Source organism: Lampetra fluviatilis, chromosome 12 (assembly GCF_964198595.1).
Source record: "Lampetra fluviatilis chromosome 12, kcLamFluv1.1, whole genome shotgun sequence".
Lineage (NCBI taxonomy): Eukaryota > Metazoa > Chordata > Hyperoartia > Petromyzontiformes > Petromyzontidae > Lampetra > Lampetra fluviatilis.
Genome location: NC_136286.1, coordinates 15,253,988 through 15,270,278, shown reverse-complemented (window position 1 = coordinate 15,270,278; position 16,291 = coordinate 15,253,988). Strand labels below are relative to the sequence as shown.

The window sequence follows — 16,291 nt, the reverse complement described above, 5'->3', positions numbered from 1 at the left end:
AGGGCGGACGTGTCAAGATCACTTCTGGCCAACTGCTTCACCGGACTCGTATGTGTTCTAAAACGACGGCTTTGTGAAAGGCATCTTGCTCCTGCTGGAGCACGTCAGGGTAGTGACCTGCATTCTGAAGCCGGTGTCGTATAAAGCGTGGTCCAGATGTCTTGTGACCCCCATTTAATTCTCTAAAACGTAATATTTGTAAGTATTGTAAGGTTTACTTAAAACATGAATGAATATGCAAAGGGTAAAACATGTTTGGGGTCAATTAATCGTGGGTCAGGAGACACGTGGGGGGTCCCTGGACACTGCAGGGCACGCTGGCGAATGCGTCATGTATGGCCGTGCGCGTCTTTAACAAACTCACGCACCTCAAAACGCGCCGTGTGATGTGCTGAAGAGATGAAGCCGCTCTTACACCGCGCTGCGTCCATCCTGCCAGGCTCAGCTACTCTTATGGGGGGGGGGGGGGGGGCCGTAACCGCGAGAATCAAACGGTGAGGGAGCGTGGCCTCGACTGGTGCCAAAGCGACATTTGGTGGTGCAAAGGAAACTTCGTAACAAGTGAACTTTATTTCCGCAGGCTAAAACTACCACCACGCGTTGGCCGTGTTAAGCATTACTGTTAGCCGTCCTTCATGTACGGTAACTGCTGCGATGCTCGATTCCCATACAGCACTTGCCCCGGCCCAATTCCGACCTCTTGTTCGTCTCTGCATTGTCTCTCCCTCCTCCCAGACTGCCACTCGCTCATCCCACGTGTGTTCATCTCACGGTCATCTTTATTCGCTTGCGTACTGCCATGCCATCGTGGGCAACTGAGTTTTGAAAGAGGCCAGATGCCCACTCCGTCATCACGAAAGGATTGTGCGCGGGGTAGCAGCAGATGATTGGGCATCTCAACCGTGTCCATTCGGACCACCACTAATGGCATGGTTAGTTGCACCATATGGACGAGGACAAGGGGGTTTCTAGTTATCTACACGCTCAAGACACACGCTGGTATAAAAGCAGCTTCAATTAACTGGATCCATAGCCTTGACCTTAACCGCATCGCTGTGAGTTGCTACTTGACAGGTCCTGTACGCTGTTAGCTGATGCCATCTGGTCAATATCAAACTCTTCCGCACCCCCTACTGGAGAGAGACTCTGATAAATAATTAACATGGAGCATACTTGCGTTAATAACATGTGCATGTGTGACTGAAATAAAAACATGGAATCTCAAACTGATTGATGTCTTATCTTCCCAGTGTCTTTCTTATGTAAAACATGAGCTCAACGCACTATCGACGTCATGTATACACGCTCATTCATTGGCTGAAAACATCTCAATATATAGAGGACCGCAGAACTTGGCCAATTGTTGGTATCACCAGCTCACTGCCTGGGCACTGCCCTCCAGCTTGTCTGTGGTTCCTCAACGATGGCACTGAGACTAATACATTAACACTTAGAACTACAACGAGCAGTGGACCACTTTGTCAGAGGATGATCTAAGAAGATGACTTTCAGAACTCCTGAAGTTAATGATACCCACATACATCGAGAGCAGGGACACACATTTTATATGCCCCGAAAAGGAGGGTTTATCACGTGACAATCAAACTGACATTTCTAATGCTCAATTCGGAATATGCTGAATTAAGTGAAAAGCCGCATGTATTACGATGGCTTTTTCGTTAGTGAAAGGTCACACAGATGGTGGGGGGGGGGGCTGTCATCACCAGGCGTTGTATCACGAGTGCTGGAGCACTGCATTCCGTGAGAATCCACATTCAGCACAACGGGCTCTTGTGCCTGTCGTTTGCATCCGTGGTTGGGCCGAAACCATTTAAATAAGTTGTGAGCACAGACGTCTGAGGCGAGTGATAGTCAACACTCCCTCACAGGGCAGTGAACACTCCAGGCGATGTTCCAGGCAATGGTCCTTTTTCATAGCGCAGGTATCGCTTAAATTGATATTTACCGAATTGATAAACAACTTAAATGAGCAATAAAACGCATTTTACTTTTGAACTGTTTATTATTCTATTATATATATAAGTGGGGCGCCACTTTCACCTAGCTCGCTATGGTCTCCGGTGGAGGGTTCGGATTGTTAAACGGTAACCGGTAAAACGGTCACAGTTTAACCGGTTACCGAAAGCGAGGAACTGGTAGTTTTAAGGTTTGTCAGTTACACATCTAAAACTGTGCAGTTTGTTGCAGGACGTTTCCACAGATGCGGCAAACCCGTAACCGGTTTGTACAGTTTGTACCGGTAACCGGAATTAACCTGTAACCGGTTCGTACCGGTAATTCCCGTCCGCCCGCCGGTGACTTCAACAACCCGGGCCGCGTCACGCGTGGAAGAATCATCGAGTCGGGAATCGAGATTCTTCAGACGAATCGATTGGAGCGGTAATCGTGGATCGTGTCTGGCTGTCTCGTGCGTGAGGGGGGAGGAATCGCGGCAAGAGGAATCGCGTGCGACGGCGGAGTCGTGCGCGGGAATCGTGGATCGCGCCGCCTTCCCTCGCCTGCCGAGTTCCCGTCCAGCGCCGCCGCCTCCTGCAGGAGCCTCGCCACGGATCGGGGGCGACGCGGGCGGCGACTCGCGACCTCCACCTCCTCCTCCTCGGGGTAGCAACGGGCGCGGGGCCCAGAGAGCGGAGCACGAAGGGGGGGACGCGCGCGGGAGTTGAATGAGAAAGTTCGCGAGGCGGCCCCGCTGGTGGCCCTCGCGGCCCCCGGCCTGGCCGCTAGGCCCCAGGCGGCCCCAGGCGGCCCGCGTGCCACCGGCCGCTCGCGCGGTGACACCGCGCGAGCAGGCGGCGTGGCTGAGGATGGTGGGGAACTGGGGGGCTGGGGGCGGTAGGGGGCTGTCAGACCCCCTGCACGGCTCCTGTTGCACGCGGCTGCCGAACTCGCGAACTCGCGGCCTCCTCGCGCGTGCGGGGAGGGAGGCAGGCGGGGAGGGAGGGATGGCGACAAGTGCGAGGAGGCTGCTGCTGCTGCTGTGAATGTTACCCGCGGGCAGGCGACGGGTCGTGGAGCCGCGCGGTGAGGGACGGGGGGGACCGCGCGAGCCCCGGGGACCCCGGGGCCTCCCAAGGTCGTCCCGTGACCGCCCCCCCCATGTCCTGTGGTTGTGCAGATGCGGAGCGGAGCCGCCTGACTCGGCAGACGTCGCCACAAGAGCCCCCCAGGGGCAGCGGCCGCCATGGTGAAGTACTACGCCTGCCTGGGCATCCTCAAGAGCTCCTGGGACCACGTGTTCGCCGCGTTCTGGCAGCGCTACCCCAACCCCTACAGGTGCCAACCCCTACAGGTGCCGCGCGCGTCCTGTCACAAGCGGACGCGATTCCCGGCTCAAAAGAGCAAGTGGCGGAAATTCCACATTCTCATGGCGGGGGCGAGGTTGCCCCTCTATATTGACCACCGTTGACTTCCCCATGCAGCGGTACTCATTTTATCGAACACAAACGGGAGGATAATCGGCTGAATGGACCACCACCTCCCAACCTCAAACCAGGATTTTATTAATGGATAATCTCGGGGGATTGCCAGCTGCTCACAGCCGAGCTGCCTGGCCTGGGACCCCGCGTAATCCTCTACAGTGCGCACTCAGCCGGTGTCCCTCGCATCCAACGAGCATCGCCTCTGTTGGTGGCAGTAACGCGGCAGTTCGACTTCCACGTTCCTATGCCGGGGACCAGTTCGTGCGGAGCAGGGCCGCCGTCGCCCGAATCCGCAGTTCCACCACCCCGGAGAGATAATGGGGCTGAGCCCGCCCCTGGCCGGATTTGGACTCGCAGCCCTCGGTGGCTTAAGTTGTCTGCCAAGAGCACCTTCACTCAAATGCCCTTGGCGGCTGTTGAAGGCGATCTGATGTGATAGCTCGTCATGCTGGAGTGCGTGCGGCTCTGAGGCCACCCAAGGCAGCGGAGTACAACTGGCAGGTCGCAGCGTGTGACATCGTGCACATCGTGCACATCGCGTGACAGCAGCTCAGACGGCGTTCTCAGGAATGGTGCCGATGTGAAGTTTAACTGCAGATCTCACACCGGTGCTGCGTAGGCCAATCTATCGATTGTCGCCAAATGTCTTGAGAGTTTTTGGAATTCCCGAGGTGTAACCCGGCGGGTTAGGTCCTGGATTAAGGAGATTGTATCGGTTGTCTTTGTGTTATACTCTTTAAACTGTCTGGTGACATTTTTTGTTTCCTTTTTAAGGCATATATATAAACTTTTAGAGGTTTGTTGAACACAAACTTTCTCGACCAATATCCATAATACAGGTTTTATTGGGTTAGATAGCGTAAATATAAATGTGTCATTAAAGGAATGAAACAGGAGGACTTCTCCACAAATCTGGCTGTCCACCTGATGAAGCTGGTTGTAATTACTGGCCAAACGTCGTACTCAGATTGTAAATGTTGTGGCTTGGCTCTCCAACACACCGGTGTGCCGTACTAGTGACGAATTGGCATGTTCTGTTTACGTGACAAAACTTACTATTTGGGTGTGTCTGGAGGTGGTGGGTTTAAGGACACTTTTATATTTACGCGATCTAACCCCCCCCACCCCAAAAAACACACCTGTATTATGGATGATATTGTTTGCGAAAGTCTACGTGTTAAACTTTCTGAGGTTTGTTGGACCACTTCCCACTTTAAGGAGTTGCCAACACTGGGTGTTGGCAGTTTTGCATTCTGCTCGTCATCTGCATGAGTTTGGGGGTTGAATTCGTCACATGGCCCACAAGCCTGGCCTCTTGCCAGAGCATGCAACTTCGCAATGTCAGTGTGTGGAGTGTTTGTATAATGTCGAACTTATTTCGCACCGTGCGTAGCCAACCGCGCTAATCGGAGGTGCGGGCGAAGGACAAAAAACTTAACACAAAAAGCAGTTAGAAAGAAATTAGTTTAAAATCTTGACCTAGATTTAAAATCCATAGACCCCCATGTGTTCACACTTACCTGTGATACCTTTTTGAGACTTTGGTAACATTATTTAAGCATTGTAAGTGTGCAATATTGTTTTAAAAAAATTGGATAGTAGTGACCAAACATCTTTTTAATAGTTATTGCTCAAAATGTATTCGTTTGAATTTGCATAGAGCAGAGTTCCTCTTCTGTATTTTACCCCATAAAGCATGGGGGTGGATATCAAAGCTCTTGATTGATAGTGGTGCTCATTGTGGAGTCCGCATGCGATGCCCACGACGAGTGGTAAACGACAGCTGTCGCTCGGCGGTTCGCACATCTCGTCAACGTTGACCAAACGTCCCTGGCGTTTCGCAGCAAGCACGTGCTGACGGAGGATGTCCTCTGGCGGGAGGTTACGGAGGACAAGAAGCTGTTGACGCGGCGGCTCCTCTCCAAGACGAACCGCCTGCCCAAGTGGGCCGAGCGGCTACTGCCGCTTCACGTCGCCCCGCGCCACGTCTACATTCTAGAGGACTCTGTGATGGACGCCGCCAACCAGAGGCTCATCACCCTCACCAGGAACGTCAACCACACGCGCCTGATGGTGTGCTCCCCCTCCCGCACCTTGTGATGCTGTTTGCATCCCACCATGTCCCTATAATTATTTTATTCCTTTTTACTCGGCTGGTTCATCCACGAAAGCCCCACTGCATCTCAAGATTTTCTCACGATGGACCTGCCAAGCTTTCGCAGTAAGGGGCGATGTTGCTGCTGCTGTGTGTAATCCCTTTTGAGTAATTTGCAGGTAATTTTTCAGCATTAAGATGTTTGCCCAATACGGTCCGCATTGCGGAGAAGCCGGAGGAAACCCATGCAGAACGGGGGGAGAGTACATACACACGGTCCAAGACATGTCGCTTAGTTTCCTAAATGTAACTGTTCACGGTCGGAGATACTTTGAGTTCTATGTATCTCCGACCATGAACACCTAACCAGTGAACTCAAACACGTGCACCACGCTCTCAGGGCGAATGGATACTCTGACTACACAATCCGCAAAGCCATCACCCCAACAGTGAGGAAGGAGCCATCTGAGAATCCAATCGAAACCATCACCTTGCCATACATAGCAGGGGTCACCAAAAATATTTCCAAAATCATGAACAAACAAGATCCAGGTCCGATTTAACACAGTACATTAAATAAATGATCTAATCCCATCTGTGAAGGACAAGATCTCTGACGTGCAATATCCCGGCGTCGACAAACTAAGCTGTATCTGGGGCAGCAGTTATATTGGGGAAACTAAGCGACATGTCTCGGACCGTGTTCGTGAGCTTAAGGCAGATCTGAAACACGGTAGGATAAATACTTCTGCTGTGGCTGATCATTGTTCGAATGCGGTAGGTTCACATGGAATTTATTCGGTACTTTGCAAGCCCACTGGCTATCAACAAAGATTCGTTCATTAAGCCATCCAGATATACAGACACAGACACAATTTCAACCGAGAGGATGGGTACAAACTCAGCACTCACTGGAAGGACGTCATCAACCACTTCAAGTCGTAACTTGTTGTATGTTGTCACCTTCCGTTCCTTTCTTGTCACCTTCCGTGCTTCAGCTCGGTACTCTCTGACCCCAGGGCACCTAAGACCCGCCCACTTCGTTCTGACACCAGAAGCTTGTGTCACGCCCATTGTTGAAATCTTTAAAAACAGTCGCCTTCAGTGACCTTCCCCCCTTTTTCCTCCTGAAGACGATCGCTTGTGTTGTGATCGAAACGTTGTAGTTTCTATTTGATTTACTTGAATTTTTTTCTATCTACGTGACTTTACCGAAAGAACCAAAGAATATGAATTCTTGCAGTCACAAAAGTTTGAAGTCAAAATTTCATTGAAAGTCTTTGTGTCACTACAGTACAGTTGCGATTGGCAACTGTACGTGTGTGGGGAGTGGTAGTGTAGCGGTTCGCGCGCTGTGCTACGAACCCGGCAACCTTAAGTCCAACACAAGCGCCGATTATCTGAACCGGTCCTGGGCCTCCGCTGGGTTGACAAAACCTTAAATGGTTACCCGGTGCAGCGTGTACACATCAGCATTGGAAAGACAAAGGCGTCTGGGCGTGGTGTTGGCCACCCATCCCTGGTTTTCTGTGCCAGCCTTAATCGGTGCTCCGTGAACAGCACTTGCCCCAACAGTGTGTGAATGCTATACGGGGGGGGGGGTCTTTGTCTTTGTGCTGCAGGTGGTGAAGGAGCGCTGTGAGTACACCATCGACCCCGAGCAGCGGGGCTGGACGCAGATCAAGCGGCAGGCCTGGATCTGCTCCAGCGTCTACGGATTCTCCCGCCCCATACAGGTCAGGCCTCATCCACAGCCACTTGATAGTTTCCAGGTTATTTTGTCTCGCCGCGGTTTCTTGAGAACTCGAGCGACCAGGAGAGGTCTCATTTGCAAGAGGGACCTGGGTCACCACCACGACGACAAGCGCAGGAACATGAAGACGCCTGCAGCATCGACGCAAACAGAAATCGTAGCAAAGTCCACCGCACTACAGGAGACTTCTAAAAGAGCGTCAAAGCAACGTGAAATGCATTTCAGTAAAACAAAGGTTTGCATGGACTAATTACTTTTTAATACATTTGGGGGGATTATTGCACACGTGTGAACAGATCTTATATAGATTTATATAACGCCTTAATCCAAGACAATTTACAACACTTATAAAATTGTATGTAAGATGATAATGCTTAAAATAAAGTGGGGTTATTAAAAGTGGTGGTGTAGTTATGGTGACAGGAGGACAGGCGAGAGTGGTGAAGGATGGTATGGGGCAGTGGTAGGGGTAGTTATAGGGATAGGGCTAGTGATAGCGGTAGTGATAGGGGTAGTGATAGGGGTACTGATAGGGGTAGTGATCGTGGTAGTGATAGGGGTACTGATAGGGGTAGTGGTAGCGGTGTAAGGGTAGTGAACGGAAGCAGGTTAGATGAGTGCACGTCAAATATACCTGCAAGCCAATTTATCATAAAAGATTTGAGGCCAGTAATGGGCCCTTTTAGCGAAAGTGGTGTTTCTGTCCAGGAATGGTGGTGTATGCCCCATAATCCCGCTCTTAGAAACGTGCAGGGTTGATGGGTCTCCTGAAATGTAGTTTTTCTCTCCCAATCCGCCATGCCGCTAAGTGGCCAGCAGGTGTGTGGGTGTGAGACCACCACGACTCTGGCAGAGAGCTTGTGTTTATCATGTGTGTTATTGCTCAGGGCATAGTCGTTTACATTGTCTCAAGCGTTGTTTTATCGGTTCGTGTTCTCTACATCCTTCATTTTCATAATCATTGCATTTTTCTTTGTCGCCTGGCAGGAATTTGGCATCGCAAGGTTCAAAAGCAACGTTTCCAAGGCAATGAAGGGTTTTGAATACATCCTGACCAGCATGCAAGGTATGTCACACGCCTCGTGAATCGTCACGTCACAGGAAGGCAACCCAAGTCGGTGGGCGCAGCGTTGTACCTTGCTGCTGTCAAAACGAAGGTCTCCACGTTTCATTTCGTCTTTAAATAAAAAGTAGCGCTCCCTTCCAACGTCTCGACCGCCCGCTTCTGGCTTGAGGGCCCCGTGGCCTCCATCGTGGGGTTTTAAATTCCTATCCATGCGCTGAGCTGTGATGAGTAACAATAATTATTATTAGTATATTTGGTTTCTGTGCTATCATCTTAAGAGCGTGAGGGCTACCACGGAGGTAGGAGCTCTGTTGCACAGACTGATGTCGTCTCCCTGAGCATTCATCTTGTTATCCACTCTACGCACCCTCCCTCCTCCCACGTGCACGTGAGAAGTTCTGCCAAGCAGTGGTTCCCACGTGACGGCACTAGAGGGCGCTCTGGGGACGCACTTCAAAGACGCCTCCCTCGCTTGCTAACAGCGGAGACTTGCCGCCTCACCGTGCATCTATAGGGAAGCACGTATCGGTACTTAGAACCGTGTCTTACTTTACTGTAAAGTGTGCGGTGGGGTGGCGCTGTGGTAACATTCGCGTGGCCTCACAGCCAGAAAGACCTCGGTTAGATCTGATTCTGTACTAAATGATACATAAGTTATATAATTATTTATTAGATTGAGAGTTTAATGTAATATTGAAGGTTTTTATTATTTATACATTGGTTAATGAGAAAAACAAGTTAATGCGCGAAAATGTTCAATCAAAATGCATGGCATGATGTACAAATAGTATCACACAAGATGCTTTATACATTTCTTGATATTTAACTTTATACATTGCAACTGCAAGTTAATATTTTCTTGGGCCTACTTCTGCCTAACTAGAATATTCGAATTATTATGACTGCATTATTTGAACGAGATCTTATTAGAATGTTTTGGGGAGTGAAACTGGGGTTTTACATATTTCAACAATCAATATTTTCAGGATTCCATTTTGACACGCTGCGTAATTCATTTTAACCTATTCATATTTTAACACCCATTTTTTTCCCAACTAAAATTTTCGTTGAAACACACTGTAGGTCGACTTTTCGGAAATGTAAAACCTGAACAGGAGTCGTGCGAAATGTGTTACTTGTTGTGCCCATTGGGGCTCATCGGGGAGCCAATGCGGGTCCTGTGATGTCACCGCAAGTCTCGTCTCTCGCACCCTGCGGCCTTCCTTGACTACTCTCTCAACCCTGTCTGTCCTTGCTCCCTCCGTCTGCAGTCGGCACATTCTTAAAGACTTTTACCATTGTTGATGTCCAGATATGTTTTACAAAGGGACAGAAGCGCTGGGCGACATTTAAAAATAGCACGCGGTCACGTTCGCCGAGCACGGCGAAACCGCCGCACGGAAGGGGGAGGTGGTGCTGGCGGGGAAGCGCCGTGCCGGCCACGCGATCCCCACCACCCTCGTCCCTTGCCCACCTCCACACGGTGCTGCAAAGGCAACGGCGTTTGAATTGGCCGAAGGCTTCGGGGCGGGTGGCTTGTGTTGTATTGGCCGCAGAGTAGGGCTTGTGCTCGGCGGGGTGCGAGGGCCCGGGAAATCTTCTTGATTGCAAAATCGACTTTTAAAATGTAAATACTGTGGTCAGATAACACTGGATACCATGGTACAGCAGTTAATTAAAGTTAAGTAATTATACCGAGTTATCATCACAATGCAACTCTGATAAACACTGGAATAAATAAATATGTTATTGGTAGACCAATTGCAGAGCTTTAGATCCCCATATGGTGGCGTTTAATTGCCATGACTGGTCTCATTGAACTTGGGACACAACAGAATCTGTATAAATGCTGTCTTTTCATCTAATATAAACAACTTGTTTCTTTATGGCTTTTGCAATTCTCTTATTTCCTTCTTCGCCGTCTGTCGATCTCTGCCTTCGTCCCACTCCTGTCCTGCCCGCTCACGCTTCCCTGGACGGACGAAAATTCCAGCGTTGAGCTCCCGGCTTCCTCCGGCAGGTGACCCGCCGGCTCGCTCGCTCAAGGCCACGGCCATGGAGGCCACGGAACGGGCCAAGGACCTGGCCTGCAAGGCCGCTGCCCCGCAGAAAGCGAAGCAGTTCCTGTGAGTGGCCGACCGCCGTCCCTCCGGCCGCGTCTCGCTCAACCCCAACGCACTTCAGGGCACAACGATTGTCTTCGGTCTCCAAGCTCTCCCACTCGACGTGGCGTGCATAGAGCTGCTGCTGCTGCCACTGCTGCTTCTGCTGTTCAACGGTGGAGTCGTGGGCAGCGACCTTGACTCTGTGGTGGTTTGTCTACGTTGTAGTCACATCGTCTGTGTAGACCGACTTTATTACTCGGCAGTCGTCTTTGTTATTCAGCGTTTTGCCCTCATGAGCGCATTTCCTTTTTGTTTAAGTGGTATTTAAATGACCGAATCTGTTCAATTCCAGTGATGTATATATTCTAAATAAAATTATATGAATTCCAGGGAAATTACAGTGTAATGGTACTGTAAAGAGTAAGTATATTACATTTTGTACATTTCCATGCAATTTGATTTAATTGCAGTATAAAATAAACGCATACTTCGTGACTTGTGTTGCGTCTTGATGGTGATTGGTTCTGAAGGCTCCCCGGTGTTTATTGCGGTGTAATGATGGCTTTAGTGCTTCCCACGTGTTTTATTTTAACTCAAATGTAAGCGCTATAATACTTGCAGTACTTTGATAAAAGTTCACAGGTATGTCCTTGATCTTTCGTATCAATGTTCAGTGGTATGAACAACTTAAACAGGCCACAACACGGCCTCGAGTTCTGTACATATACTCTCACAACAACATCAAGACAATAATAATCAGCGTCATTATGGAGAATGTAAATAAAACGAGATCAGTACACGATGTGTACTTTATATATCCGTCGAATTTAAACAATCCATCCCACATCGTTCTAGGAGTGCATTTCATCAGCAGAGGTCCAGTGCAAGGCAACTGTGGACCTGTTTTGACATGCAGTGTCTTAGCAGCAGTTCTGGTCGCATGAGTGTTGGTGAACTGTCCGATGTTATAGGCAAGGACCCTTTAAGATATGGAGCCTCATGCGATGTTAAAACTAAAACAAAACGACTTGCATAGAAACACAACATGTACGCAGGAAATATACGGTATCCATATATTGCCTGTCCACATCAATAAAATCTCAAGTATTTTTTACACTTTTCAAAACAACTTTAATTACATTTTTGAAAGGTGGTAAGTAGCCTTATCATAGTCTTACAATCAGTCGTTGAGCCTCAAATGTGGTAGTCGTACATTCGGGATCTGCTGCTGCTCGGGCTGCTGCCGGTCTGTAATATCGACGCCGGGCCAGGAGCTGGTTGCGAGTCGGTGGAATTCGCATCGGGCTCTCGAGTTGGAGCACGGTCCCAACACGATGCGATGTGAAATCGCCGCCGTGATTGCATTGCAACTCGCGGCTGAGTCGCTGCGTCGAGGGTTATTGTGGGCCGAGGTTTCCGAGCGGAGTTCTGCTTTAAGGGTGTACAACTGTACCGTATGGTTGCCATTCCACTGCATTGCGTTTCTTGGAAATGCGGAATTATTCTTAGAATCGGCAAAAGTCGATCTCGAGATCAGATTCTTGGTGCGAGTTCGGCTCAAGACAACAACAAGGAGGAGGAGGCGCCCAGGAGCGGCGGACAAACCCTCGCCGCCTGTGGCCCGACCGGGGGCCACTGGCACCCGCCTGGGTCGCCTGGAGCTGCAGGAGGAGCTGCACGCGGCTGCGTGTGGCGGACACTTTAACCCACTCCACTGAGTGCAGCGAGATCGCAATGCAATCACAACCACCACCAGAAGTCGTCAGGATGACCGACAGACATTCATCCACTGCTGGACAAAGGCCACCACACGCCGTGCCGGTCGTGGGGGTTGCTGAGCGAGCCTCGGTAACTTCCGATCGTCATCGCGGTGATGTGTTGCACGTGTACGCCATGGGGGGGGGGGGGGTGGGAGTCGTTACGCAAGGGCCGCGTCCACTCGCACACCCCCCGCGGGCCCGAGCAGATTCCCGGCGACCGCCCCCGGGGTCTGCCCGCAAGTGGCGACCTCCCTGCGCCTCGGTGGCCGCTCCACGCCGCTGTGTCCTTGGTTGCAAGGCCCCGGTGGCCCCCTGGTGGCCCCCTGGTGGCCTTTCGTGCGGCCCCCGACAACACGCGGCACGTGAGAGCACACTCCTTGCAGGCGCGAGCGAGGCCCCCCCCCCCCCCTGGCGAGCGAGGCCCCCCCCCCCTGGCAAGCGAGGTCCCCCCCCCCCCCCTGGCGAGCGAGGTCCCCCCCCCCCCCTGGCGAGCGAGGCCCCCCCCCCCTGGCGAGCGAGGCCCCCCCCCCCTGGCGAGCGAGGCCCCCCCCCCCCTGGCGAGCGAGCCCCCCCCCCCCCCTGGCGACCCCCCCCCCCCAGGCGCACGTGGCCCGCGGGCCGCCGCCGTGCGGGGATCTCGTGGCGCCTCCCGCTGCCTCCCCGCGGGTTGGACCCCCGACGTCGTCTCAGGCGCTCAAAGTCTCCACGTTGACGACGTCGTCGTCAGATAACGCGCGGCCCAGCACGTGGAGCACGTGGTGTGAGCCGACAGGGGCGGGGGGGGCGAAGGACTTTGGCCATTGTCCACAAGTTGATGGGGGGCAGCTGCTTACGAGTTGATGGGGGGGGGGGGGCAGCTGCTTACGAGTTGATGGGGGGCAACTGCAATGACGCCCAAACGAGCAGCAGTTCCCGGAGCACTGCGCTGCTGCTCCTGTGCCCAGGGTCGCCGTCAACTGGGTTTGAGAGAATGTGGCAGCAGCTGGCTGGTTAGATCGCGTAAGTGTGTGTCGTCAAAGCCGCCACCACCCGACACAGCCACTCGGTAGGGTTCGTCAGGGACACAGAACGTGTCAACTCGGTACGAGTTCAGCACACGCCGTGTGGTGGCGGGTTTAACGGCACACATTTACGCGATTTAACCCCAAATCACCTCTATTATTGATAGTATTGGTCGTGAGAGCCTACGACGTGTTAATCTGCCTGTTTGCAGCTCTGCCACTGAGCAAACCCGCAGACAAATATCCCGAGGTGGATGGACGCTGTTTAGCAGGGAGCCTCCTGCTGGGGGTGGTGACGACCGACGCCGTGAGTGCCCGCAGCAGATGTGGGCACAAGTCGAGTGTTCTTGGCACGCGAGAGCACGGGAGCAGGTCCAGGTCACAGCGAGAGGGGATCGCAGCCGAGATTCTACTGCGTCGTTGTGGCCTCACACTCTGTGGGCACGAGGCACAACTTGACACGAGAGTTCGATGTCCTCGGTGAGCTCCTAAAGATCGTCGCGACCAAGGCGCCGCCTCCTCCTAAACACTCAAATCGCGCCGTGAGGACACGAACGGGGAACCCAGAGCCTGGCGCAGTCTGGGGGGATACGGAGGGAGTGACATTTACTGCCCCCAATAGCCATTTAGCGCACAGCGCGGCGTGTAAAGGGCAATGCTGATATTGTTACCTGGCCAAACATTTCACTTCGGTTTTTTCTCCGGCTTGACCCGTTTCAAATTGTTACTGTACAACCAGACACCGGTACAGTACAGAATGTATCTCAGCAGGGTCACACAGAATGACCCGAGGGTCGTCAACGCCTGGTGAGCTGAGCTCTCGAACTCTACCCAGGTTCAGGGCTTCCCCACGCATGTCCCAATTATGGTCGACGCTTCCATTCAGAATTCCGTCACCCTAGAGGAGTGCATCAGCCCCTGCTGGAGAAAGTCACGTGAACGATAACGCCGCAAGGGCATTTTGAGATCCCTCCAATCGCCTCTTTTCCACGCTGCAAGCGGCACATCTTCAAATCTCCACATGGCAACAGACCAGGCGCGTTTTATTCCTCAGAGCTGAAATGTGCTGAATCGTCTGCTATTTTTTGCGTGCAGACAATCGTTATCTGACTGACACCAACTCGCTACGCCCGAGCAGCCGGTTCAATCGGGTATGGGGGGCTGGGATTCGAACCCAGCTCTGTGCCGGTCCATTGCATTGTGCCAAGTGGCAGTCGACTGACACTTGTAAGAGCGTGCGTGTGTTCTCAAGTCCTGGCTGGGGGTGAACTCATCCAGTGATTTCTCCAGGGTGAAGGTTGTGCCGCTCCGTAGGAAGTCAATCGTTGTCGTATGGAGGGACTTGCCCTTGCCGAGGGAATGTGGAATGTGCACCACGCGTCCAGAGCCAACAGTTGAGCCGTGGCACCCTTCTCGCACAGGGGCACCGAGGGCGGTCGATGTGGGGGCTCGCGGTGGAATGTTGCGAGGTCAGGTTCTGGGCAGACATCGACTCATCGCACATCCAGGGTCGATAAAGTGAATACTACTTAGAGGGAAGTCAACAGGGGGTTCCCCGCGGAGCGTACACGTCACCCGTGTGCTAGCGTGGCACTCCCCCACCGGGCCGCCGATGGGGACAGGAGCTGCATCAAGGCCCGTGACACGCACGGAGGCAATGGGCGCCTGATTCAAGTCCTGTTGTGTAGCGACTTAAAACCACCTCTCGGTGCCCGCGTGTCGCAGCCCCCTCTTCCTTTCCGTGTGCAACCCGTGGGTTTATTCTTTACCTCGACACACAAACTGCAAAACCGGTTATCATTGGCGCCACGTGATTTATCCACACGTTCTTCCTCGTGACGATCTTTTCGCCGCACTGTCCACAACCCAGCCACCCTCAACAACCCGCCGCATGCCAGCCCCCTCACTCACCCATCCTGGCCTCGCTCACCCATCTTGGCCTCGCTCACCCATCCTGGCCTCGCTCACCCATCCTGGCCTCGCTCACCCACCCTGGCTTCACTCCCCTCTCGCTCACCTCCTCGACAGCCCGCTCATGGCCTCACCAACTCGAGGGCTGGCCAGGTTTGCTCGCCCTCCAAGCCGATCACTCGGCAATGCGTGCGGGCCAGAGAGCTCATTCGTGAGCGCTTGAAATGCAGATCGAGTAGTAACCGTCTTTAACTTCGTCCAACATTATTGACATCACTGCAGGTAATATTTGATATGCCCACATGTGCTACGATATTTTAAAGGTAGTGTCGCCGAACAGGGACTTGTCATCAACTAGCACAATGACCTCCAGTAACAACGTCGTGGTAGCAACAAAGCGAAATCAAGATTACTCCAGCTTATCTTTGCTGTGGACATTGCCAAGTCTTAAGTTTCAAGTACCGCGGGGTTCATGGTCATGGCAACTGTGGAAACAGCAGTGGCAGGGCCAGGCTCACAGCAGTGGTCCAAGGGATATTGAAAATTGGACAAAGTCATGGGGCCACGACCCTCAGCAGGACAAGTGGACTGAGAAACGAAGTCATGGACTGTACCTTGTATCCATCCACACATTGTACCCCGAGCACTGCCCACCCGCCCCCCCCGTGCGGTTTAAGCGCCCGAGCGTGCCAGTCGGCGCCTCTCGCTACTCAAGTGCCACCGCAATGCGTTACCGGCTCCTGAGACGCAGCAATCGATTTTGAAAACGCTCTACACCGTTTATCGTCTAACAGCCCTCGTGTTCACCGTTACACGGGACTTGAGAAACATTATTTGATGCCACACAAAACTGTGCTATTAACGGCTATTGCCCAAAACGTCGCCAATTACATATTTTTCCTTTTAAGGCCAGTATTGACAAGTGTCGAGTTTAACAACATGTTTTTACGTGGAATTGTAATTTCTAAACTGTCATGGAAGCGTACATCAGAATTTAACTTGAGGTCTTTGGCAGTGTAAATGGTAACAATATTTTTTTTAGCAATTTGCAATAGAACACTAAATACTTTTATTCAGTCTTCATGCGACGTCCCCCACGCAGGCTGCTGCGACAGCACGGCTCACCAACTCGCGTATAAAGAAATACCCTCGGCGACACA

The 16,291-nt window shown here is 52.2% G+C and overlaps 1 protein-coding gene across 2 annotated transcripts; it reads left to right on the top strand.

The window, feature by feature from the left end:
* Positions 1–2,296: 2,296 nt before the first annotated feature.
* Positions 2,297–10,946, top strand: PRELID1 (PRELI domain containing 1). Of its 2 annotated transcripts, none has more exons than XM_078861768.1 (6): positions 2,297–2,622; positions 3,137–3,294; positions 5,285–5,513; positions 7,158–7,271; positions 8,276–8,354; positions 10,375–10,946. In XM_078861768.1, exons 2-6 carry the CDS (start codon positions 3,203–3,205, stop codon positions 10,482–10,484), a joined length of 624 nt encoding a protein of 207 aa, XP_078717894.1. In that variant the 5' UTR covers positions 2,297–2,622; positions 3,137–3,202; the 3' UTR covers positions 10,485–10,946. The 2 variants fall into 2 exon arrangements, with proteins under 2 accessions (XP_078717894.1, XP_078717893.1); XM_078861767.1 differs by having other exon boundaries at positions 10,348–10,946.
* The last annotated feature ends 5,345 nt before the right edge of the window (positions 10,947–16,291 follow it).